Source organism: Chelonia mydas, chromosome 4, assembly GCF_015237465.2.
Source record: "Chelonia mydas isolate rCheMyd1 chromosome 4, rCheMyd1.pri.v2, whole genome shotgun sequence".
In the NCBI taxonomy this organism is placed as follows: domain Eukaryota; kingdom Metazoa; phylum Chordata; order Testudines; family Cheloniidae; genus Chelonia; species Chelonia mydas.
Window position 1 is genome coordinate 41,649,739 of NC_057852.1, and position 25,391 is coordinate 41,675,129.

The 25,391-nt window shown below is 39.5% G+C and overlaps 1 protein-coding gene across 26 annotated transcripts in view; it reads left to right on the forward strand.

The window, feature by feature from the left end:
• The window catches only part of KIAA1109 (KIAA1109 ortholog), a 226,017-nt gene that overhangs the window by 121,865 nt on the left and 78,761 nt on the right, over positions 1-25,391 (forward strand). For 25 of the 26 annotated variants that reach the window (XM_043545479.1, XM_043545461.1, XM_043545464.1 and 22 more), the window contains 12 exons: positions 21-167; positions 595-722; positions 1,129-1,331; positions 3,031-3,228; positions 4,663-4,871; positions 5,237-5,388; positions 6,669-6,819; positions 9,401-9,553; positions 10,044-10,284; positions 11,239-11,387; positions 13,766-13,985; positions 16,118-16,276. In XM_043545479.1, the coding sequence (XP_043401414.1) occupies positions 21-167; positions 595-722; positions 1,129-1,331; positions 3,031-3,228; positions 4,663-4,871; positions 5,237-5,388; positions 6,669-6,819; positions 9,401-9,553; positions 10,044-10,284; positions 11,239-11,387; positions 13,766-13,985; positions 16,118-16,276 (2,110 nt within the window). The remainder of the gene's footprint in view (positions 1-20; positions 168-594; positions 723-1,128; positions 1,332-3,030; positions 3,229-4,662; positions 4,872-5,236; positions 5,389-6,668; positions 6,820-9,400; positions 9,554-10,043; positions 10,285-11,238; positions 11,388-13,765; positions 13,986-16,117; positions 16,277-25,391) is intronic. The other variant, XM_043545473.1, reaches the window with a different exon arrangement.

Genomic DNA, 25,391 nt, shown 5'->3' on the forward strand with positions numbered 1-25,391 from the left:
ACTTTTTTTTTTTTTTTAAGTTATCTTCCAAACAGGATGTTAGAGGAACAAAAACAGAGAACCCTGCTACAGGAACAACAAACCAAGGACAGGCACAGACTAATCTTTCACTTAAGCAAGATAATGTGAAAATTAAAGGTCTTCAGGCCAATGTTACCATACCCAAGGTAATAATTATCTGTTCGTCTGTGTAGTTTCACATGACAGGAGTTCACAGGCTAGCCTTAGTGTGGATTCTTTTGACTTTTTGAAAAGCTTACCTCTAGCTGTGATAAATGACTGTCATATTTTGTTGAGGATTATATATTTTTGTCAGCCTGCTCAATCAAAGTAAAATAGTTACGCAAATAAAGTATAAAATTAAAGTTTTTAACCAGTGCAATGGTATCTGACTGAACTTGTGTTCAAACTCTGTAAAGGTTTAGATATGATAAGATTATTTCGTCCTCTTGGATTTCATTTTTAATAGGAATGGTGTAGATTATATCAGATGAGAAGCCTTTGATATATATTTCTTTTCTTTTTTTTTTTTAAAAAGGACATTTAAAAAAAAAAACAACTATCTTTTATTCTTTGGGGGAATTTTATGTTTAGGTAAACTTGTGTTTATTGCAAGCATCGGTAGAAGAAACCCCAGGCATTGCTTCTGGCAAAACTGTGACTCATGTTTCCTTAGTAGCTTTGTGTTTTGATAGAATTGCTACACAAGTTCGTATGAACAGGTAAGAATAAAACATTTAATAATTCATAATTCATAACAATGTCTTGCAGATCAGGAGAATCTGAAAAAAATTGCTGTGGCTGAGCCTTTTCTTGTCAATGGATTTCTAAATATAAATTAGTTTTTAAATGAGATGGGGAAAAGCACTTTGGAATCTTTAAAGCCTTAATCCTTCAGTTACACAGGTTTAACTCTTAGTGATGTCTGGGGGGAATTGTACTTATGTCATTTAGGGGAAAATTAAATCTTTATTAGTTTTCCTAATCATCATTTATTAGTTTTTGTGAACAAAGAATTCTTAGTTCTGATGCGCCTGCTTTATTTTAAATTGGCATAAAACTAAAAGAAACTAGGTAAATAATTGTCTTTGAGATTTTTGTATTTATTTTTCCCTTTTCACTTAAAAGGGGTCTGATTGAAGAGACTTCAAACAATGCAGATACAGGGAGGAATTCAGTAACATTTGATCGGTACATCCATGCCAGTAAAATGCAGCCCCAGTCTTCTGGCTCACTGAGATCAAATGCTGGAGCAGAAAAAGGAAAAGAAATTGCTGCCAAACTGAACGTTCATCGTGTTCATGGACAGCTTAGAGGCCTTGATACAACAGGTTGGCTTATTCATAAGTGTGGCAACATCTTTTAGGCATCAACTGCTTATGCTCAAATAAATTGGTTAGTCTCTAAGTTGCCACAAGTACTCCTTTTCTTTTTGCAAATACAGACTAACACGGCTGTTACTCTGAAACCTGTGATTGTATAGTTAAGGTTGAGTCAGATTTCAGTTTTTCTACTCCTAGCTTTTGACTGAGATTACCAATTTGAGCTGCTTTGCACATAATGGCAGCTGGTCCTATCTTTTGTTTAAAATGCAATACCCATTAGTGAGTATATTTTTTCCATTGTGATTTTCAATGAAGGGGGGGGGGCAACTTTCACAAATGCCTTTCTCATTGTTGTTTGATTAGATTCAAGCATCCCTTTGGTGACAGTTTTGCCAGCATACATCAGTTCTGTCACATGATGCCTAGGATAACTCCTCTAATTTTTTTTTATACAAATTGAGGGGTCTGACTCATTTTAGACCTCAGACTTCAAAGAAAGTAATATAACAAATTTAAAATAGTCTGTTTTGGGTTTATGTTTTCTTAGCGATCAGTGGAACTGATTATACGCTTTACACACCTACAACATGGGTGGAGGCGTACATTATACCCACTAAATAAACCTTGAAGATATATTTCGAAAATACCCTCAAAATGTAGTGGACTCAAGCAAGTGCCTTTTTAAAAAAAAAAAAAAAAAAAAAGCAACACTTTTTTTTTATATGCCATAAAGTTTCCCTTTTATCTAAGAGAACCACATAAGGTAACCTATTTCCCCTTGTTTTTTCCTTACGCCCCCCCCCCCCCCGACATTCTTGTTAAACCCTGGATTTGTGCTGGAAATGGCCCACCTTGATTATCATACACATTGTAAGGAGAGTGGTCACTTTAGATAAGCTATTACCAGCAGGAGAGTGGGGTGGGGGGAGGTATTTTTTCATGCTTTGTGTGTATAAAAAGATCTTCTACACTTTCCACAGTATGCATCCGATGAAGTGAGCTGTAGCTCACGAAAGCTTATGCTCAAAGAAATTGGTTAGTCTCTAAGGTGCCACAAGTACTCCTTTTCTTTTATCAATATCACTGTATTTCATTTTGCATTTGGTATCATAAAAGTATTTATTTGAAATGTGCTGTAACAAGATTTTTCCTTAGGGCTAAAGTATCTAAGGCTTTAACCAGTCACAGGTCAATTTTTGAAAAGCATCCACAAACTTTTCTTTATATAGCATTGTATTTTTGCTAACAGTACCTTAACATTATTAAGATTGGAAATATATTTGGGCTTTAATTTAATTTTGCGATCATTGTTATGTCGCTTTCTTCTCCAGGCTCTTTCAGATTGTATGTAGATGACGGAAGATGTGGAGAAAGGGAAACACTATTTTAAAATTTTATGAGCAATGCTTAATGAGTAGCTTTTTTTTGTTTGTTTTTTTGGAGTGGCTGTTCCAAATGTTAAGATCACTTCTTTCAATCTTTCCTTTTTGTGCATAGTCATTTTTTAAAAATTATTGATAAATGCAAAAAAAAAAAAAAAAAAGTCCCCTTTGCGCCCGCCCCCCCCCCCCCCCCCCCCCCGCAAATCCAAACAAACCCTCTTTAATTTAGGGAAAATGCTCTGTCACTATAAAAATGCGCTATAGCCATATAAATTCTTTGTCATCATCTATATAAAAAGGGAGTAAATTACTTGTTTTTACAGACATTGGGACTTGTGCAATAACAGCGATTCCTTTTGAGAAGTCAAAAGTTCTTTTTACTTTGGAAGAGTTGGATGAGTTTAGTTTTATAGATGAAACTGACCAGCAAGCTGTTCCAGATGTAACTCGAATCGGTCCCAGCCAAGAGAGGTGGGGCTGGATAATGTTTGAATGTGGAATTGAAAATTTAACAATAAAAGGTAAAGTTACAGTATTGCAATACTACATGATCAATATTATTTACTATTATTGTAATTTAATGAAATGCTCTATTAGGTGTTCCAAGTTTCTAATCTTCATTTTTAATTTAATTTAAAAAGCTATTGAATGTAGGTGGTATTAAATAGTTTATATTTTATGTGAACATACATACTTTACACCAGAGGTGGGCAAACTACGGACCGCGGGCCACATCCATCCTGCTGGACAGTCCTGCCCGGACCCTGAGCTCCTGGCCCTGGCGGCTAGCCCCCGGCCCCTCCCCTGCTGTTCCCCCTCTCCCACAGCCTCAGCTCGCTGCGCCGCTGGCGCAATGCTCTGGGCGGCGGGGCTGCGAGCTCCTGGGGCAGCTGCAGAGCCTGACCCGGTGGCTGTAGCGCCACCAGCCACCGGTGCTCCAGGCAGCACGGTAAGGGGGCAGGGAGCAGGGGGGTTGGATCGATGGTGGGGGTGTGGATAGGCGCCGGGGCAGTCAGAGGGCAGGGAGCAGGGGGGTTGAATGGGGGCAGGAGTCCCGGGGGAGCAGTCAGGAAGGAGAGGGGGATTGGATGAGGTGGTGGGGGGAAGTCGGGGCAGGGGTTCCGGGGGCGGTCAGGGGACAAGGAGTGCGGGGGGGGGGAGGTGAATGGGGCAGGGGTCCCGGGAGGGGCTGTCAGGGAACAGAAGGGGTTGGATGGGACAGGAGTCTGAGGGGGGGACTGTCGGGCAAGAAGCAGGGGTGGGGTGGGGTGGATAGGGGGCGGGGGCTGAGCCACACCTGGCTGTTTGGGGAGGCACAGACTCCTCTAACTGGCCCTCCAATTTCAGAAACCCGCTGCGGCCCTCAGGCCAAAAAGTTTGCCCACCCCTGGGTTAAAATGTTAGCTTTATTTCAGCCTTAATGATATTTAAGGAGCTTTTGTCTATAACATTGAGTTTTAAAGATAGAAATTGGTAATATAACTAGTCCCTTGGTCCATGATCCTGGAATCAGACCCACAGTAGGGGTCTGTTTGCAGGATTGGAGCCTTGTTTTCCAGAGGGAAGCTCACTCTTACAAAAGAAATAATCTAAATGTATTGTGCATCTGAATTGTTCTCTTCAGTGGATTGTATGTTTAGTGTTTCAGTTAGATAGAGGGCATGCAAAATTGCTTTGAGGAGATATAAAATTTTCCAAAAACAGGTATTAAATTTACTTGTATCTAAATATATGTGCACAAGGATTAATGTGCTGCAAAGTATACAAAGTATGCATTAGTATACAAAGTATGCAGCAAAGTATTTGTGAAAGTAAGAAGAGTTACAGATGTTTTACATGGGACTTGGGAGTGGAAAATTGACAAAATTCCCTATTTTTAAAAGTTTCTGAAAATAGAATAAATGGAACAAACCAAGAGTTTTGTAGATAAATTACTCTAATTTTTTTATTTAAAGGAGGAAGACAATCTGGAGCTGTTTTATATAGTACTTTTGGAGTCATGGGTAAATCTAGTGCCACAGAGAGGGGTGGATTGCTTGCATCCAACAATTCTTCAGATTCTCCAACTGGTAGTGGTTATAATACCGATGTGTCTGATGATAATCTTCCTTGTGATAGAAGTCCCTCTTCGGACATAAATGGAAATTCAGTTTCAGATGAACAGGTAGGTGCATGCCCTTTTTTAATTATTCAGGTTAGTACTTGTCTCAAGATTGACTTCTTTTTAGCAATTGCTAATTATAGTGCAGAATTATTTTTTGTAGCAGTTTAACAACTTCTGTACTTACTTTGAGTTCAAAGTATCTGCTTACATAGCTTACACAGTTAAAATTGCAGTTTTCTGAAGGATGCATCAAAATATGATCTTGGGAAATAGTGTGGGGCATGTGTGTTTTTATTCCTTTGTCTAGTTAAATGTCATATGGAATTTTATTTTTTGGCAGGCAGTACATAATATGCTTTTCTGTTAAGCACTTGTTGCCCTCTGAAAACAATTTACCTCTTATCCTTGTACCTCTTTTTGTGTAGGATGAAGGAGTTGAATCTGATGATCTGAAAAAAGATCTTCCTCTAATGCCTCCCCCACCTGACTCCTGCAGCATGAAGCTGACAATCAAAGAAATTTGGTTTAGTTTTGCAGCTCCCACTAATATGCGCTCTCCTGCCCATATATTTTCAAGGTACACTTCCTTAGACTTAAAAGAAATGAAAGGAGTGTTTCTGTATATTATTAAATCTGGTGTATTCTGTGTGCAGCCTCCTTAGTAATTGCTGCTGCTTCTATTATTGGATAATGACAAAACTTTGGGATTTAGATAGTTCAGACCAAATCAGTGTCACTGTACTATTCAACTGCCTGTATAACTGTCATAATTATATGGAAATATATCTAGTTATCTTTTTTAAAAGGGATTAAAATGAATAAGTAGTGAATATGACATAGGGCAAGTGTAGGAAAGAGTAATATTTTCAGAAGTGCTTAAAATTCTATTTTCTAAAGGGATTTAGGCAATTAAGATCCTAAGGACTTGACTACTCGAGGAAGCTCATATGGGATAAGCTAGGGTGTGAAGTTAAAGCACATGAACTACTCTGCATTAACACTGCCATGAGCACACTCTTATTACACACTAAGAGTGTTTTTGTGCACTGTAGCTTAATACACTTCCAAAGTGTGTTAAGTTAAAGCAAACAAAGACACTCTTAGTGTGTAAAAAGTGTGTCCACGAGAGGAGCTAGTGTGTGGAGTGGATGGCATACACTAGGTACTGTGGGCTTTTTGCCTTTGTAGAGACAAGCCCTTGGTGTCATTGTAAGTCAGTGGGACTTGTGTTCCTAAATCAGTTTTGAAAATATTATATTAACACTGGTAAGCACTGAAAAAACCAAAGTTGAAGTTGCCCATAGTCTCGTGTACAAAATAGAGCAAAGGTTTTTTGAGCAGTTTAAGGGCAAATACTAATTTTATCCCATCTTGAGCTTTTATTGTAATGTGTTTTTTTTTTTCATTCTGAGGCAGTGAAATTGTTTGGGAGAAGTGATGGCATTGTTTGAGAGAGAGAGGAGGAAAGTGTGTCATTTTCTTTCCCCTTCCCATCTGTCAAAACTACTTGTATACTCTGCATGACTCCCATTCATGTGACCTTTGAAAATCCAGTTACCTTATGCCAAGAAAGAGGGAGAAGAGTAATAGATCCTGTAGCACGAGTGAGAGAAGGGTATTAGTGAGTGTGTTTCCGGCACTTAGAGCCACATACTTACATTTGCACAGGTTTTAAATGTGAATATATTGTTCTGTATAGCTTAACATTTTAAAGCCTATAAAGATTGTTTTGTTTCACTTTGTAACTCTACCTAGTTATGTAATATCCAACTCAAACTTAATGCATAAGGAAACATTACTGATAATTATTGCTGAACTTGAATTCTGTTTTTTAATATATAATTTTTCTTAACATAGGCAACTGAACCTACTGAGCACTGCAACTCCTGCTGTTGGTGCGTGGCTTGTTCCCATTGATCAACTGAAGTCCTCATTAAACAGATTAGAAACTGAAGGAACTCTAAGGATTTGTGCTGTCATGGGCTGCATAATGACAGAGGCGTTAGAGGTTGGTGACTCACTAAAAAATAAGGTCAACAGACTTAAAATAAGCACAAGCAACACACCTTCCTTTGGTGTCTGGCTTCTTTAGTGATTTACTTGTAATTGAAATCCTGTGCTTGTTGAACTGGCCACAGATTTCACCCCTTGTGATTTGGACGTAGAACCTAAAGTTTCTAGCTGCTATGTCTGAGGAGAAAACCTTGGTGATGGTGAACAAAATGGACCTGATTCTTCTCTCACACTGGTGTTAATAAATAGTATCTCCAGTTGAAGTCAGTGGAGTTACACCATTGTAAAGTAATGGGAAATGAGGAGAATTAGGCCCCATACTAATTGATCTGATGTCCGCATCAGTGTCTTTGGGAATGTGTGAACTATCCAGTGAATCTTTGTGGGCTATAAACTGAAACCTCATGAAAACAATGTGAATTCTTGCACATGATTTATGTTGTGTCCAGGTAGTGTATTGATCTGTATTTGTTGGATGTAGCCAAAGATTTTTTGGACTGGGGGTGTGGGATGGAGAGGAGTGAACTACTTGCTGGAGCATGGAACTAAACATTTAAAATTGCTCTCACTCCCTTTCCCTTGTTCCCTCCTACCCATCACCCTCCATATTTTTAAAAAAAGGTAAAATCCCTTTTTGGGTGCCAAAAGCCCCATGTGACCTTTCTCAGCTGTCAAAATCTTCATTTTTTTACTGGACAACTTCTCTAAAGTTTAAGTATTAGCATACAAAAATCTATGTCAAAGTAAATATTGAAAATATTGGCTTAGTATACAGCTGAAAAACTGTATATTCAAAATTTGAGATTTGACTTGAGTTCAACACCAAAATGAGTATCACAAGACATACTGTACCAATGGTATTAATTTAATATTGAATTCTGTAAAAAATATTTTCAATTTACTTGATTATGCAGAAATGTCATTTTCCTGCCAAATTCAGCATAATTAACTGCAGAAATTGGGGGACTTGATGCAGAATTTAGGTTAACTGTGTTGTAGAGGACACAAGACCCTGATTTTATGCAGTCAACTTTTTTTTCCTTCTGTTTCACGAAATCTGTCTCATTGGTGGAAAGATTTTTCAGGGCTTCCTTGTCTGCTATTGCAAGACCTGGCAGGTTAATGCTTGTTATGGTTGCCTATTCCCTTACCTTAAAAATCATCACATCCTTGAAACTTGAATACAAAAATCTTATACTGCAGGAAACAATTTTTAGTATTAGGGTGGCTTTTTCCAGAATTAAACTGTTAGAAAATAATTAATTTATTTAGTTCTTAGGAGGAATTATTAATTTTTATAATCCATATCAGAAGTTCTAAAATGCAATGCGGTCTCTTGCAGTATTTTTTTTTCACAGTATAGTTTTGCAAATATCCTGCTCCATCAATGGAGATGGACATAGAAATATTTTCTATTTCTAAATAGATTTTCTTTAAATCTTCCGCAACAGTGTAGTATCTTTAGAGTTTGACCCTTACACAAAGTAAAACTATTTCCCCATGTTTATTCTCTCCTCCCCTTCCCCCATTCCTCAGATGTTCTTGTCAACTGTTGGAAATGGCCGACCTTGATTATCACTACAGAAGGTTCTCCACCCCCACCCCCACCCCCCTGGCTCTCCTGCTGGTAGTAGCTCACCTTACCTGATCACTCTCATTACAGTGTGTATGGTAACACCCATTGTTTCATGTTCTTATGTATATAAATCTCCCCACTGTATTTTTCACTGAATGCATCCGATGAAGTGAGCTGTAGCTCATGAAAGCTTATGCTCAAATAAATTTGGTTAGTCTCTACGGTGCCACAAGTACTCCTTCTCTTTTTGCGGATACAGACTAACGTGGCTGCTACTCTGAAACCTCCCCGTACTGTGTTCCTGAGTGGTTATCTCATCCCGTTGTTAGCTTGATGGTTTTTAAGTAAATACATTCCCCTTGTCTCTTAATGTATCTTAGAGGAACCATCAAGGTGGCAGAACCATATACCTTCGTCTGAAGTTATCCCAACCTAGCCCTGCCTAGCAGACACACTTTAAGAACATAATTTCCAATTGGTTTGTAATTTTGAATTTGTTCCCCGTACATATACCAGACAATAATATTAGTGTTCAGTAAACCATTAGCTTTCTATTGATATTTTATATGACACTTTTAAGATACAGATTTTGGCATTAGTGTGTTGTGGTACACACAGACCAGCTGAAACTCACTACCAGATACCAGAGAGACAAGGTGGGTAAGACAGTGTCTTTTATTGGACTGACTTTTGTTTGTGAAAGAGACAAGCTTTCAAGCTACACAGAGCTCTTTAACAGGTATTTGTAGTTAGAAGGCTTGTCTTTTTCACCAACAAAAGTTGGTCCTATAAAAGATATTACCTCATCCATCCTGTGTTTTTAATATTCCTGGGACCAATATGGCTACAACAACATTGCAAAGAACAGTACCGGATACAAGTGAGCTCCTTGCTGTCTTACATTAGGGTGCTGTTAGGTCACACAGGTTTATAACATGCATGCATTTTTATATGTGTTCACTATAGGGAAAATATATACATGTATAAATATTTATTTCAGAATAAAAGTATGCACTTCCCTTTGAGAAGCAAATACAACAGGCTGACTAAAGTGGCTCGTTTCCTACAAGAAAATCCTTCCTGTTTGCTGTGTAATATACTGCATCACTACCTTCATCAGGCAAATTATTCCATCATTGAGGATGCTACCATGGTGAGTTATCCTTTAAAGAAGTAAATAATAGTGTGTACTTAATAGTTTTACAATATTAAGATTATTACAGTTTAGCATATAAACCTAGTACAGACTGCAGGTGTCTTAGTGTAGATAACTGTATAAAAACATTCAAGTGCTTATTAGTTACTATTACATAGAGCTTGAATTTTTTTAGACTGCCACTTCTACATTATAGATGAATAGTTTATAATCTGTTATTTAGCTATTTTATTTATAAATTTAGGGAGACACCATAAATTTAACATGTGGATTTAACCCCTCCCCCCCAATAATTTATTGGCCTTTCTATGTCATGTTTCAGCTTTCTTTAAACATTTCCATTTTCCATTTTTGGACATGAACACTGCAGAAATATAAACTCTTCAGAGCTCTTTGAGGTCATGCTCTGCCTGATCAGAAAATGCTTTGTAACACTGATCTTTTTCAGTTCATGTTAAGATGCTATTGTGTGTGTCTGTATTTTTAGAGTGATGGCCTTCCTGCATTAGTGACTTTAAAGAAAGGTCTAGTTGCACTTGCTAGGCAGTGGATGAAATTCATTGTGGTGACACCAGCTTTCAAAGGAGTTAGCTTACACAGACCAGCTCAGCCGTTGAAACCACAGACAGCTGCATGCCATGAGCATGAGGATGGAGTTGGATTAGACAATGGAGGTGGCCTTCAGAGTGACACAAGTGCTGATGGAGCAGAGTTTGAGTTTGATGCAGGTATATTTGTGTTGCAGTTATGCTCTATACCAATGACTTGGGAACAAATAATACTTTTTTGACAACTTTTGTGATAAAATAGCATAATAACTATGTTTATCTTTTAAGGCTAGGTCTGTACTACAGACCTGACAGCAGCACAGCTGTACCGCTGCAGTTTCACTGCTATAAGGTCTCCCATGTAGCCACTCTATGCTGGCAGGAGAGAGTTCTCCTACCAGCATAATTAAACCACTCCCAACGAGCAGTGGTAGCCATGTCGGTGGGAGAGCATCTCCTACTGACGTAGCGCTGTCCATACCAGCCCTTTTGTTGGTCAGGGGTGTGTTTTTTTCATACCCCTGACTGAGAAAAGTTTTACACAAAAATGCTAATGCAGACAAAGCCTAATGCTTTGGCATCTGATGCTCAAACTCTCTAAATCTGTGGTACTAGTTCAGTCCTCACTTCACCTCAGTGTACTTTGTTTTAACTAGAACTGGGGTTGCCACCTGTCTTGAAAAATTGCCATATGATTTTCTTCCTTGCTCACTCTTATTTGATAACATAAAATACTTCAGCTTAATTAGTTGCCTTGTGCGCACTTAACTTATATTATGTGATGTCTCTGACATTGTAGACTTAGGTCATGCATTTGAATGGTTGGTGCTGTGTCTGTCTTTAATAGGTATTTTCTGTAATATAAAATTTTAAAAGCCGTCTTAGTATAGCTTCAAAACATGCTTGACAACTGCATTATACTCTTGTGTAAATGTCAGCTGGCACATGCTTTGGGTTTTGTTCTGTGTTAGATTTTGCTTAGATCAGTCTCTCTGCCATCTGTGTACCATGCAAAAGCATGGATATGTACATGATGGTTTGGGAATAAGCGTACCTAATTAATAGATTAATAGTATAACTATTTGTATACTATTTCACATGTAGTTAATTTGTACAATTTGTTACATTTTTCAGCTACAGTCAGTGAACACACAATGCTCCTAGAAGGAACAGCTACCCGTCCTCCACCGGCTGGAGTTTCTTCTGGGCCTGTAACTGGGGCTGAGATCATGAGAAAATTATCCAAGTCCCATACTCACAGTGATTCTGCTCTGAAAATAAAGGTAAGTTTATACTGTAACTTGGAAAATATGGGGAGAGAAAAGTGTTTTGTTTGCAACTGTATCTATTTTAAGTTTGATTTTGTGTCCCAAAAATAATTTTCACCTGGATTAAACGCTAACCAATATAATGCATACTATGCAGTTGAGCCATGTTCATCATACTGTAGAAAAGAGTTACATTATTTAATCATTGTAGTTTTCTTTTTTTCCCCCTAGCAGTTAACTCTAGGTCCCCACTTTCAAAAACAGACAGTTAAATTGCGGATTCCAAAATGAATGGGTGCACATGAGTAATATTTAGGATAAAATATGTGGTTGTGTGCACAAATCGGAAATTTTTGGCTAAAATTTGCAATTTAGGAATGTGTTGTATAAAGTCTATCACTGATGATATTATTCTGCAGAACTCTATCATATTTTCTGTAAATAAATGACCTGGATATTCTTATAGAGAGTTCCTCTTTGATTTTGGGTCCATGGTGGTATTAGCTAAAAGTGACTCTTGTTCTGAGGAGAATAGTAAAAAGATTTTCTTTGTTTTCATGGTACTCTAATTGTAGCCTCAGTGCTAGTATTGTCTTCCAACGTTAACAGTAGTAAGGGTTCTCCACATGATTATTGCAACAAATCACTTTTACACTAATGGGATATACTTTTGTAGATGGACTCTGATTGTGGATATCCCTTTCCTGTAAATGATTTAATCTTACCTCCTACAAACTGATGGTTTATGAATATAATATATATACACATATTAACAAACAAAATTAAGTTTTAAAGAAAGTGGAGAATTCAAACTCCACACCCACAAATGTTCCAATTTAATCCCCATTGTCAGTCTTTTTTTTGAGGACCCCCACAAACAGTGCGCTAGGCGGAAGGGCTCATCCTCTCATTGTCCATCAGCTAAACCTAATTTCTGACACACTGGTTTTGGTTCACTGGTTTCCAGTTCTGTACTTTTCTTGTTTACCAAAAGTGATCTTAACACAGTCCTTTAATTATATCAGTAATCCTTTTTGTTTGCACTAGTTTAGTCTTTGTCTCATTTTTGCACCTTTTCTTATCAGCATTTGTTATAAGTTATTGCGACATTTTATGAATTTTCACTTAATTTTTATAGTAGGGCTGACAATTAGGGAAAATTTGTAGGCCCCATTATTACAACACCACCATTTGTCCTCCTTCCTCTCTGCTTCGGAGTTTCATCTCATGGAACTTCAGAGTAAAGAAGGAACTGAGGGCGGTTCATCTGTGCAGCTCTGTATCTCCTTGGTAAGGAGTACGAGGATATCTGGAGCACATACATGGACTGAATTGGCAGAGCTGTTGAAAATCTCTCATCACAGATTCATGAGGTACATACACACCTGAAATGGAGCACTCATAGTGAAACACATCTTGAATAACTCTAGTACTGCACAAGGTGACTAACATCTGCTGTGATTTGAGTTACTTTGAACATAGCATTTATATGAACTTTTTATCTCAAAAGCAATATACAAACCTGAATTAAAAGTTACCTTTCTGACGTATGGTAAAGCTATAATATGTTATATAATTAACTTTCTGGTCTCAACCGTTACAAGATCTCATGCATTAGGTTCAGTTATAGACAAGAGGAATGTGATTTTAGGCATCATTACCTAATGATTCCATGCTTGATAAAGTGTCATTCAGTAATAGTAAAGCGTACCTGCTTTGGGAAACTGTTCTACAAATAGTTTTTAGAGAAGTAATTCTAAGGGAAAAAGTCTTAATTTTACTTTTACTGTTTGGGTAAAGTTCTGCAGATTCTTTAAACCACCTGTTTGTGCTTCAGCACCTTAGACAGCATGAAGCTTTTTTTAATGATGCTTTTGCAACAAAAAATGATGCTTCCAGGCCTGCATTTTTCAAGATTGACTATTAAAACCAAATATAATTGCAGTTTAGATGGGTTAAGATAATTGCAGTTTAGGTAGCAGTTTTTGCTGTGCCTTCCACAAACTTCCTTTAGTTAAATTGAACACTGGTTACCTACCCATGATTCCAGGTGCTAAAAGTTTACGTACTCTGCTTTTAAATTACAGCTTCTTACACACAAAATCATAGTACTTTTTTCATCTTCGGTATGCAGTATAACTAATAATTCTACACAATATGCTTATGAGGTGGGTCAAGTGCAAATTGTGGAAATAGGCAAAGAGGATGTAACTTATCTAAGATTGCCAAAAGAGTTAGTATCAGAGCCAAATTATGATTCCTGAGTTTCTGGATTCTGGTCTTGTGTTCAGGCTTAATAAAGTGTTCATAGCACTTAATAATTACTTATTTCCATTTTGTTATATGTACATAGATCACTTAGCATTTAGTGATTTGTGTTTTGTGTTTGAAAGGGTATACATCCGTATCAATCCTTGAGCTATACTAGTGGAGACACAGCCACGGATTCACCAGTGCATGTTGGCCGTTCTGGAATGCCAGTCAAGGAAAGTCCAAGAAAGGAGAGCCTACTCAGCTACCTTACTGGAAGTTTTCCTAGTTTGCATAATCTTCTTGAAGGGACTCCTCAAAGAAGTACTACAGCAGTTAAAAGTAGTTCTTTAACAAGAACAGGTACTGTACATGCTGTGTCTTTGGATTTTTTTCAGTTTACCGTATTAAGGGCTAATATCAAAAAAGAAGCAATGCTTTCCCAAAGGTGATTATTACTGTGTTAGGATATTTTTCCTTCTGACTTTCTAAAGAAGCATTAATGTCATTAAAGCTGTGCCTAGTGGTGACTGCTATATTTTAACCTCCCCCCTCCATCTTTAAATTCTTATAACTTTATGAAAAAATAGAATTTTGAACTGAAATTTTGCATGTCTGGTCTCTTTCCAAGAATGGTATACTCTGTGTGTGTGTGTGTGTGTGTGTGTGTGTGTGTGTGTGTGTGTGTAAATGTACAACCACTCAAACAACAGAACTGAGAAACTTTGCATATAACTCTTCTTGAGAAATGTGTCCAATACCAAGGTGCATGGCCTAATCAGGGACTAGATTATAAAGCCAGAAGGGACCACTGTGATCATCAAGTCTGACCTCTTGCATAACATGGACCATATGACTTCCCTGATATGCCTCAGTTCAAACAGGTGGTAAATCTTTTGGGAAAAAAAATCAATCTTAATTTAAAAATTGCTTGTGATAGAGAATCCAACTCTTGATAAGTTGTTCCAGTGGGTAATTATCCTCACTGTTAAAATTTGTGCCTTATTTCCTGTCTGAATTTGTCTAGCTTCAACTTCCATCCATTGTATCTTGGACTAACACTAGGGCTGCTGTTCACCTTCTTGCCTTCTGTCCCTCCCTGACAGTCAGCTGCTCGGTTTCTTTTTTGCTCACTTGGGGCTTGTCTATGCTACCACTTAAGCGACATAACTTACATTGACTTAAGGGTGTGAAAAAGCAACCTCCTGAGCGACATAAATAACATGGACTTGAAGCGGTGTCTACACCATGCTATGTCAGTGGGAGAGCCTCTCGTTGGTGTGGAGTAATTATGCTGATGGGAGAGCTCTCTCCTGTTGGCATAGTGCATCTTCACCAGACGCGCTACAGCGGCTCAGCTTCATTGATGCAGTTGCTCTGATGGACTGTGGTAGTGTAGACTGGCCCTTGTTCTCTCCTCCTTTGTCTCTGCCGCCTCTACTTAGTGGCTGTGTCTCCAGGAATGGCTGATCTGAAGGGGAGCTGAACACATATGTTGTTTAGCAACTCAGTGATTTTGAAGAAATCTGCCTACATGTGCACCTTACAAAATGAAGATCTCAGTTTTAAATGCTTTAACTCTGCTTTTCCTTTAGCTCTGCTTTAAAAAAAAAAAAATGCCCAAAGCCAAAAACCAAATTAAATATGTAAAAATGCATCATTAAAGTTGTTTATTTTAAAGTAAGAGTCTGGAAGTACACAACTTAATATTTAATTCTCACTGCGTATCCTGTAATTTGAAAATTAGTATCAAAATGTATACCATAAATCTGTGGTTTCAGTGGAAAAGCAGAAATAAAAAAAAAATGTTTCTGTTAACATAGATGAATTAACCTTCTCAGTACGGTATTAACTTTGTATTTCCTGACTCTCTGCTTGTTACCATTCCAGTTGTTTTTACGGTAGCAATTGGAGTCTCTGAACAGGATTGAGGCCTTGGTGTACTAGGTGCTTTACAGGAGTAAGATCTTATAAGGTCTTCATGTTGCTTGTCTTTGCTCACCCCTACTCTGAAGTATGGAAGGTTGTGGGAGAAGATGACAACCAAATAAATAAATTATTAATTTAATATATATTAAAAAGCTTTCATTTTATATATTCTTACTACTGTGTGTGTGTGTACGTGTGTGTGTGTACAGCATTCTGGAGTGAGCCTTCCAGCGTGGTTTGACGTACTGGGGTTAGTGGGGCTTGTGCTAGTGCTCTAAAAATAGCTGTATGGATAGCACTTTGGAGTTACAGCTGGGGCTGGAGTTCAGGCTCTGAAGCCTAGGGTTGGGGTGGACTTCCCCAGCACCAGTAGTTTGCAAGAGTGCTGTCTGACTATTTTTTTATACCTTTCTGAAATATCCCTTGAGCAATTCCTATATATCAGAATAAGTTAACAGTAAAGACCTCACTTGTTTTCCATTATCAATATACCTATGTTGTGTACCAATTTTACACAGTAATTTTGGTGTGGTGGTCTTTAAAACTTTACTGATTTATTAATATAGGAAATACCGTGGCCACCGACATGTTATCTGAACATCCTTTGTTGTCTGAACCATCATCTGTGAGTTTCTATAACTGGATGTCAAATGCTGTTGGCAACAGAGGAGGTGTAGTGCAAGAGTCTCCCAACACCAAATCTGGACACAATAGCCTTCCAACAGGTATTGTTAATTCTGATTGGACTTCAAAGATATTGCATAGTTATCAGTTTTCCCTGAGTTATGCAATTCCTTGCATTCTGATGCAGGGTATTTGATTTGCACGATCAGTCTATTTCCTATCTTTCCTGTATGCAGATTTCTACACTCTGATTCTTGTAGCTGTCATTGGCCAGTCAGAATGCAGAAATCTGCATAATTACCATATGCTAATTTTTATTGTTCCTAGTCTATCAAATGGGGTTAATAATACTACTTTATATCAGAGAAGTGGTGGTAGCATAAATGCATTAGTGTATTTGTAGCACTTAGATATTACAGTGATGGATGTCATAGAAAAGTCTTTACATAATTTGCAAATCTCTGTATTCTGGCTTCTGTCCAGACTGGCTCTTTATTCAGCATTTTCAAGCTGCACATCATCCAGACATGGTTCCCTCAGAGTTTCACTTCAACCAAACTCTGAAAAAACTATGCATGAAAGAAAACAAGATAACTCCTAAAACCAAGAAGGCAGAGTTGTCGAACTGCTGAAAGATAGCTTTAAAAAAAAGCCTGAAAATGCTTGATTTCCTTTCTTCAGGCTCAGTCCTGCTCCCAAGGAATTAATGGGAATTTTGAAAATGTCAGTGTGTTGCAGACCTTTCTTTTCATGCTTTCCTCTTGTGTCAGCAAGGCTCTTGTCTCCACAATAAAAGGTCTTATTTTTGTGTATATGTTAGTTTACAAAGGAAAAACATCCTCTTTCTCCCTGTTCAGTTTTGAAGCTAAATATAACCAAGCATATTTCTTCTGTTTTGAGAAAGATGAGCTTTAACCTGAAGGGGAGGTAGTGAGAGGACATGAGAGGGAATGAAAGTGGGAAAAAGAAAGGAGAGATGGGATTGAAGGATTAAAAAATGTGCTAAAACACATTAAACAAGATAATTTACAGTAGTTTACTGGTCTTTCTGTTGTCCTTTTGAAGATTATGAACAAGGGAAGGATTATAAATGTGAGTTTTTTAATTTTCAGTTTTTCTATTAATAATTTGAAGGTTCCTCCTTTTTAATTTATTAACTGTCCTTTAGCCTCTCTTTGTTAATCTCAGAATATAATTATTATCTTGTGATTATTTTATGGTTGAACAAATACAGGCCCCGATCCTGAAAACACATTGTGAGTGCTTAACTTTACAGATGTGTTAAGGTGTTCACCCACTGTGACTCTGATTCTGTAACCTGTTAAATCTGTAACCTGCTAATCTATGAAAAGAACCACAAAGTAGGAATGTTGTGAACTTGATTTTAAATGATCTTTGTTAAACAGTTGCATTAGTTGTATAGTATTTAATGGCATGAGTTTAGTTTATTAAACCATAATAATTTGGTCACAAATTCAGGTTCCTGAAATAGCTGTAGGTATAATTCTATGGCCCAGGGACATGGCTCTATCAAAATTTTCTTTTGCAAAAGGTGTGTAGTGATATCTACAGTTATACCATTACATGTAGCATATATGGATAGAGAAGAGTAATCTAGTTAGTGAGTCTTGCTTAAGTAAAATGCATGTTGTTGGGGATAATAATGAACAGCAGTATAAGTTGTGAATTCAAAACTAAAAGCATACATGTGTGGCAATGTTAAGAATCATTATCCTTCTGTGGAATGTGTGGCTAAATATTTTTTCTGACTGTTTAAAACTAGCACATATTAATGCAGTTTACAATAATGCCATATTTTAAAAAATACAAATTATTGTTGGCTTTTAATAGGAGTTACTGTTGAAATTCGAATTAGTCAGTTTTTCTTTGTTTGTCCACAAGTATTCTGCTCTTGGTGTACATGCCCCCGCATGTGCATGAGAGTAGATTCATTTGGCCAGCAGTGTTTTGGTACCCAAGATGTCCTTTCCGCTTCATGGTCATGAAGTCAGGTAGAGACTTTGAGAAGGAAAAGGCATGGTTCTCACAAGAAACAGGCCCCCTGGTATTCTGCCCCCTTCCATGCTTGGTAGATTCACCATTGTCTGTTACAGGAGGGATTGTGAAAGCCTGTAAAAGATGTGTGGCACACTCTAGCATCAGTATCTGCCACTTCCAAGAGGACAAATAGACAGTACCAAGTTCTTCCCCAGAGCTTTATGTACTTTTATTCACATCCATTTGTCATAGTGGCTATTCAGGGATTATTCAAGCAACCAGGGCCTCCTCATACACCACCACGGGAAGAGGACTCTTAAAAGACTGGATCTCTCTGGCAGAAAAGTCTACTCCTCTGCCGGTCTCCAGATGGACATTACCAAACACTAGGTGTTTCTCACAAAATATAATTATCTACCTTAGGACAAATGGTCTGTTAATAAGGACTTCCACAAGAATACAGGGCAGAATTAAAATCTGTCATGCTTGCTGATATCTAGATCTTCACTGAATATTGTTTTGGATGTATCCACATACACCATTGCAACCTATGTGGTGATACAGAGATCCTCCTAGCTCCAATAATCAAACATCCAGGCATGTTCAAACCAAAACAGAGGATCTTTCATTCAAGGGCTGTGACCTCTTCAACTCGTAGACCAGCAAGGCCCTCCACTCATTAAGGACTTTAGAGCCATTTTGTATTCTCTTGTAGATGTCAGCCCTAAAGAGAGAACCAGCTAGACCTCAAATTTTCAGACAGTATCCCTGTAGTGCACACTATAATAACCTACAGAAGGCACTGGATCCACCAACAGAGAAGAACAGGTTCCAACAAAGATGACCTCTTCAGCTATGGTGTACTCGACTTCTTCCTCTCAACATCAGGTTTTGCACCAGTCTAGAGGCTGGTAGAACTGTGGGCCACTGCTTTTTTTTTTTTTTTTTAAATTTATTTATTCTCCTCCTCCGCCTCCGCCTCGACTGGGTTCACTATGGATAAGTGGATCTGACATTATTAGAAATGGGTATTGCATACAATTCCAGTCCCTTCCTACCCCCCTACCATCTTCCTAATTCTTTTTTGGGGACTCCTCCCATGAAATACTATTGAAGTAAATGGTGGATTCCCTCCTGCATCTTGGAGTAGTGGAAGAGATGCCCTTGGAGTTCAGAGGCAGGGATTTTTATTTCTATTATATTCTCATCCCAAGAAAGGAAGGGAATTAGTGTTCCCATTCTGGACTTTTTACATCTTCAGAGTCACAGGACATAATGTTTTCCTGCCCTTAATGCACACCCAGAAACAACTGACCGCATTCCAGACAAATACTTCCTCCTTTACAGTGTTGCAGCACACATTTAATCTGGAGAAAGCTGCCTTTGCCACAGCCATTCGAGTGGGGCAGCTATGCCAACAGGGGGATGTGCTATGCTATGTTACTAATAAAGCCAAAAGTCATTGTTGGCTAGTGTACGCAATTGTTGCTGCCCTAACAATTTTGTGTAGGTTATATTGCTGTTTATTCAGAAGGCCAACAGTAGCCCTAGCCACTGTGTCAGAGGGAAAATAAAAACCTAAGTGAGGACCGCTCACAACAAAACGTTGATTCAGGGTCAAGGGGGGGAATGTCACACCCCAATGGCCCTCTCCCTCAGGGAATCTCCAGGGAAGGCAGATCAGCATTGTATGTGGCTAACACTGTTGCAAGCATTGCAAAGCATTTTGGGGAGGGACAAAGGTGTGTGAATGGAGAGTGGAAGTTTCCTTTGCAGAATACAAAAGGCCGGGGGGGGAGAAAGAAGAAAAACAAAGAACGGGTTAACTCAACACTTCAACTAGCTCCGTGTACAAATAAAACTCTGGCCCCGGTCCAAGGTCATGGGCTTAACAAAAAATTAGCAGCTGCCCAGCTGTCGAAAAAACCCCAAAACACTAGATTAAGCAAAGCTGCAAAAATAGCAGCAAAAAAATAAAAGCAAATAAAACAGCAACAGCTAAAGCCAATAAAAAAAAAAAAAATCTCCAAAGCCAAAATGTTTTAAAAAGCCAAAAAGGCCACAGCAAGCCAACTTAAACTAGCCCTAAAAGCACCAAAAGCAAAAATCCCTAAGTAAAATACACCCCCCTTCCCCAAAAGCCCCAAACTTAAAACCCTCCTAAAAGCTAAAGCAACTCAAAAATCAACAGCAAATCCTTAAACAACCTGGGCCCAGGACACTACTCCTGTCCACCCTTCCCCATCTCTTCTTCTAACATTATACCCAGGCCTCGCCAGTCTCGGGTAGTGTGTGTGTAAGTATAAAAATGGGTTAGGGCTTGGGGCACTAATGCTTTCTTTCTTCCCATAAGTAATGTGAAAGCGTCCCCAGCACTCTCTGCTGCTATTTTATTATTTTATCAATAAAGCTTTAAAACTTAAACATTTAATGTGTTCCGTACCTCCTCCCCAAAAATCCTGGAGCGTCAGCCTAATCAACTAACGCCCCAGACAAATTGATAACAAAAATCTCTGTCACAATACCTCAGATTTCTGATAAGAACATCTCTCACTACCAGTACAGGATTCTGCCCTTTCTTCTTCCCACTCCACAAAGTGTGTTCGCTACATACTTGGTAGTCATACAGTTCACTTAAGGGAAAATGGTGTTCCTTTCTATCTGTATCCTGCAGACAGGTTGATCTGGGGTCTACCAGTAGGTAAACTTCTCAGTTCAAGTAAACTTCTCTCTTTACCACACTGGACCTCAAAGTCAACAGAAAGAATCTACACTTACTCTGACTAAAAAGACAGAGTTTATAGGAGCTGTGTTAGATTCCAGGTCAGTGAAACCTCATTTTCCACAAGAAAGATTCTAAACCATAGGGAACCTGATGAACCATCTTCTAACTCACAGAAGGACATCAGTAAGAGTATGCCGAATGCTTCTCAGACATATGGCGTCCCCTGTGTTATGTAGTTTGCCAGTCTTGACCTGTGGTCCATGCAAGTGTGGTTGAAATCAGTGTAACAACCCACCACATGGGCCTATTGATTGTGGTCCTGCAACAAGCACTGTACTCATCAAACTAATGCATGGGTCATGAGTGCAAGGGAGTACTTGTCTCTGCACCTCTACCTACCAAGACTAGCGATCAGTGCCTTTTCTCTGAGGTGGAATCTAAATCACATTCAAGCACAGGGCCTGTAGTATCCTCCAGAAGCTGGTCTTTACATTTCCTGGAACTCAGAGCTATCCACCGGGCATGCAAAACATTCCTGCTTCTGCTCTAGATTTTCACAATCTGAGTACTAACAAATAATACCACATCTGTGGTATCATGTTAACAAACACATGTAATTTCCGCTCTATCAGGAGGCCATTCAGCTCTGGAATTGGTATATTCCTCTCTGACCATGAATTTTCCAGGGCCAACATTCACAATTCACTAGCAGATCACTTCAGTCAACCGTTCTCAGGCAACCTTGAGTGATCAATCAAGGATCCAGTGTCGCAGAACATCTTCTGTAAGTGGGGAGGCCCATCAGTAGACTTATTTACCTGAGTCCAAAACAAGAAATGCCGAGTGTTCTGCTCCACAGAGTGCTGCAGTTCAGGCTGCCTGTCAGATGCCTTTCTCATCCCTTGGACGTTGGGACCGGGACAGCCTTTGTATTGGCTGGCTGATGTTCACCAAACAAGCAGTTCAGAAAATACTGCTCCTAAGAAAGCAAGCCTCAATCAGACTGACTGATAAAGCTAAAAGGAAGAAATTTTCTGTTTGGGCATCTCAGAAGCAGCTGCTTTTTTGACAACACCCATTTCAGTACTATTTACTAGCTGTGAAACAATCTGGACTTTCTATTAGTTTCATAAGGATACACCTGGCAGCAATATCTGCACATCATGCTTTTATCCAGGGCCACACTATGTATTCTGAACCTGCAATTGCTAGAATCTTTAAGGGCTTTCCTCCAGTTCAGAAGTCCCCTTCGCTTTTGAGACCTTTATATGCTAATAGTAGAGTTGATGGGATTCCCCCCTTTGATTCCTTACCAGCCTGTACCACCTTATTAGTGAAGACTTCCTTTTCAGTAGTTGTCCTGTCCCCTGGTAGCATAGGAGAGATTCAGGACCTCATGGTGAGTCAGTCCCTATAATACAGTGTTTCATAAAGACAGGGTCTAGTCCCATCCAAAGTCCTGAAATGGCATTCCTAAGTGCTCTGGGGAGAGATGCAGGGCTGACAATTAGCCCCTCTTCCTCCCAGCTTCATTCAGGAAAATCTGCCAATGAGTTCCCATCCTCTGACCTGCAAGAGTGGAAACCTAAAGGGAAGAATTCTGAGAGAGGAATTTGTAGAGGGCTCAAGGCCCTTCGCAAGGCTAGCCACAAAAGACCCCCACCAAGGGCATACCCAGGTGGCCACTCCTGCAAAGTGTGTGCACGCACACACACACAAACGCCTCTCTCCCCAAGTAAAACAAACAAAAAGGGTAAGAAAAACCTAAAAGATGGTTGCCTCTGACTCAGACACTTCCTCCTTTACTGAGTAAGGAGCAATATCTGCCTCTGATTCTCAGCAGGACACGAACAAAATGCTAGAAAGGTTTTTTCCCTCCTTGAAAAGTTTGAAAAGTGTGCGAAAAGGTGGTAGTATCCAGGATCCAGATAAGACGTGAGCAGGCCCTCAAGAACAAGCTTCAGAGAAAATATTTTCCTTCTAAACCTTCTCCTGTGGCAGCAGTTCCCCTGTATCTATCATGCAAGGAAGTAATCAGGGATGAGTGGCAAAAAAAAGTTACACATTAACAGGCATGTTCTCAGATTCTACAAACTGCCTGAGTCAAAGGATGCTCTCAGAGATGTGCCTAAGGTCAATGTTGATGTAGCATCTGTAGCAAAGGACATGGTTATTCCATTAAAAAAGACTTTTCTCCAAGTATCTAACTGATAGGAAAGTGGAAGCCTCCCATAAAAGGGGCGCTGAACCAAAAGGCAAACTAGCTCAGGCGTTGCAATGTCAGTAGTTGGGAATGGTGCCTTATCTGAAAGTCTTCAACCCGATTGCACATGCGCTGTCTCCCTTCAGTCAACCTGTCTGCCACTCGGAAGAAATGATTCACCAGGGAACAGACCCCAAATCTGTGGGGACAGATGTTGTCACATAAATGGCCTCAAGTTCCTGCCCTTCCCTCTCAGAGGGATAAGGGATTTCAGCCAAGCACCTTATCATGCCAGGTGTCAGCCCTCAGTAATGTACTGTTTGCAGGATCTTTGAGCTCCCTGGCTGAGAACGCTCATGTCTTATGTTCTTCAGAGCAGTTAGACTGGCCAGACCAGTGGTCAGATAGATCTTCCTTAAGTTAGACGTACTACTGATGTTTGGAAGCATAGGTTGTTGGGGCTTTCAACATCACTTGGTTGATGAGTTGGTGTGTGAAGATGCTCTTCCACTTCTTGGTTAGATAGACCCCTTCTCTTCCCAGCAGTTCTCCTTCCTGGAACAGCCAGGACAAAGAAGCCAAAGCCCTCCTATCAACACCATCTACACAGCCATGCATTCATCTCCAGGATGTGCATGTCCCTACCTGGAACCTTACCCTCAACTGGGAGGATGGGCAAGAACACCACTTGCATCCTCTACACCTTCAGTGTCACTCCCAGAGCCTTGTAGTCACAGCTGATCTGTTTAGGGTTGTACCTAGCAATATCATTGGTACCCATGTGGCTAAGCAGCATGGGGTAGTGATGAACCTTGGCAACCTTTAATATCTCTTAGGCAGGGTACAGGCAGGAAGCTCACCTCCCAGAACATTGTGTCACATTGGTAAATGTCTGCCTCCATCTCCCGCAGAAGGGACTCTCCTACCACCACCACTTTATGTCCCCTTCTTTGGGAGCAGTGGCCATGAGCCACATAACTTTGGGGCCGGTGTCTTCGCCTTTTCTCCTGTAGCCAGTACAGCATACTGATTCTTGACCTCGAATTGACAGAAGACCTGGTTCAGGGGGTGGTGCACTGTCTAATGCCCAGGGTAGCCAACAGCCTTCTTTTGCCTTTAAAGCAGGTGGTTCTTTTCTTCTCTGGTGATGCTGAAGTCATTTGTAGTCAGCTAGCATTCTCCATCCCAGATGTTTCCAAGTGTGTTCTGTCAATGAAGTCCTAATGCTCCCAGGTACTATAAAAACTAGTCACCTCCTCCTGTAGCTCTCTTACTTGTTGCTTGAGGGACCCCAACAACAGATACTTCTCTTACCAGGTGGTTCCCCATGCCTGGCTTTCTTCAGAAGGAACATGCAGCCTGCATTCCCAGCAAGTCAAGACCAGGACCTGGGTAGAAGCCATCAGGGCCCTTACAGGTGCAGGCAGAAGAAGAGCTAGCAGTGCTGTTGGCAAGGTGCCGTTTTCCTTCCACTGAGGATTCTTCCTTATAGAGTTGGTTTCAAGTCAAAGGAAAAAATCCTACCTCCCTGCCTTTCTTTGCTGGCAAACTCAGCTGGCTGACTTAGTCTCCCACCTGCTTTCATCTCACCAGCCACACGTCTAAGTAGGCCCAGCCATTGTTTCAGTTGGATTGCTATGATCTATCTCCAAACAAACAGACAAGAACTTGTTAGCTATCAAGAATAGAATCCAAGTGGGCAAACATTTGAATAATAAACGTTGGTTACTTACCATACAGTAATTATGGTTCTCCAAGATGTGTTGCCTACATGGATTATACAACCTGCCTTCCTTACCTGCCACTATGGAGTCGTCCTCCTCCTGGGATTCTGTGCTGGCAAAAGAACTGAGGGATGTTTGTCCCTTTCCACCTTTTATGCTGTCTAGTGAAGGGGACATGAGGACGGCTTCAGCATAGGTGTGGCCGCAATGGGCACTGCCGCCTAAAAAGAATCTGATTGTGTGTACGTGCAGCGTGTGCACGCAATAAATAGAACCCATGTGGACAATATATCTCAAAAGCCAATAGTTATATCAAGGTAAATAACCATTCTTTTTGTTGAGTTTTCTGTAATAATAAATTATGTTGTTACAGAATTGTTTTCCAAACATGTCCCTCAGGCTCACTAATTCATGGAAGCTTTACATTTTAGACCAGCAAATCCTCTATTTTGATCTGGGTGCAATTTATTTTTATTTTTGCACAGACTTACCAAACTAACTTACAGTATTTTGATATTTAATAGGAGTATGGTATGTTGTTTTCCACAAATAATCTGAGGGACAGC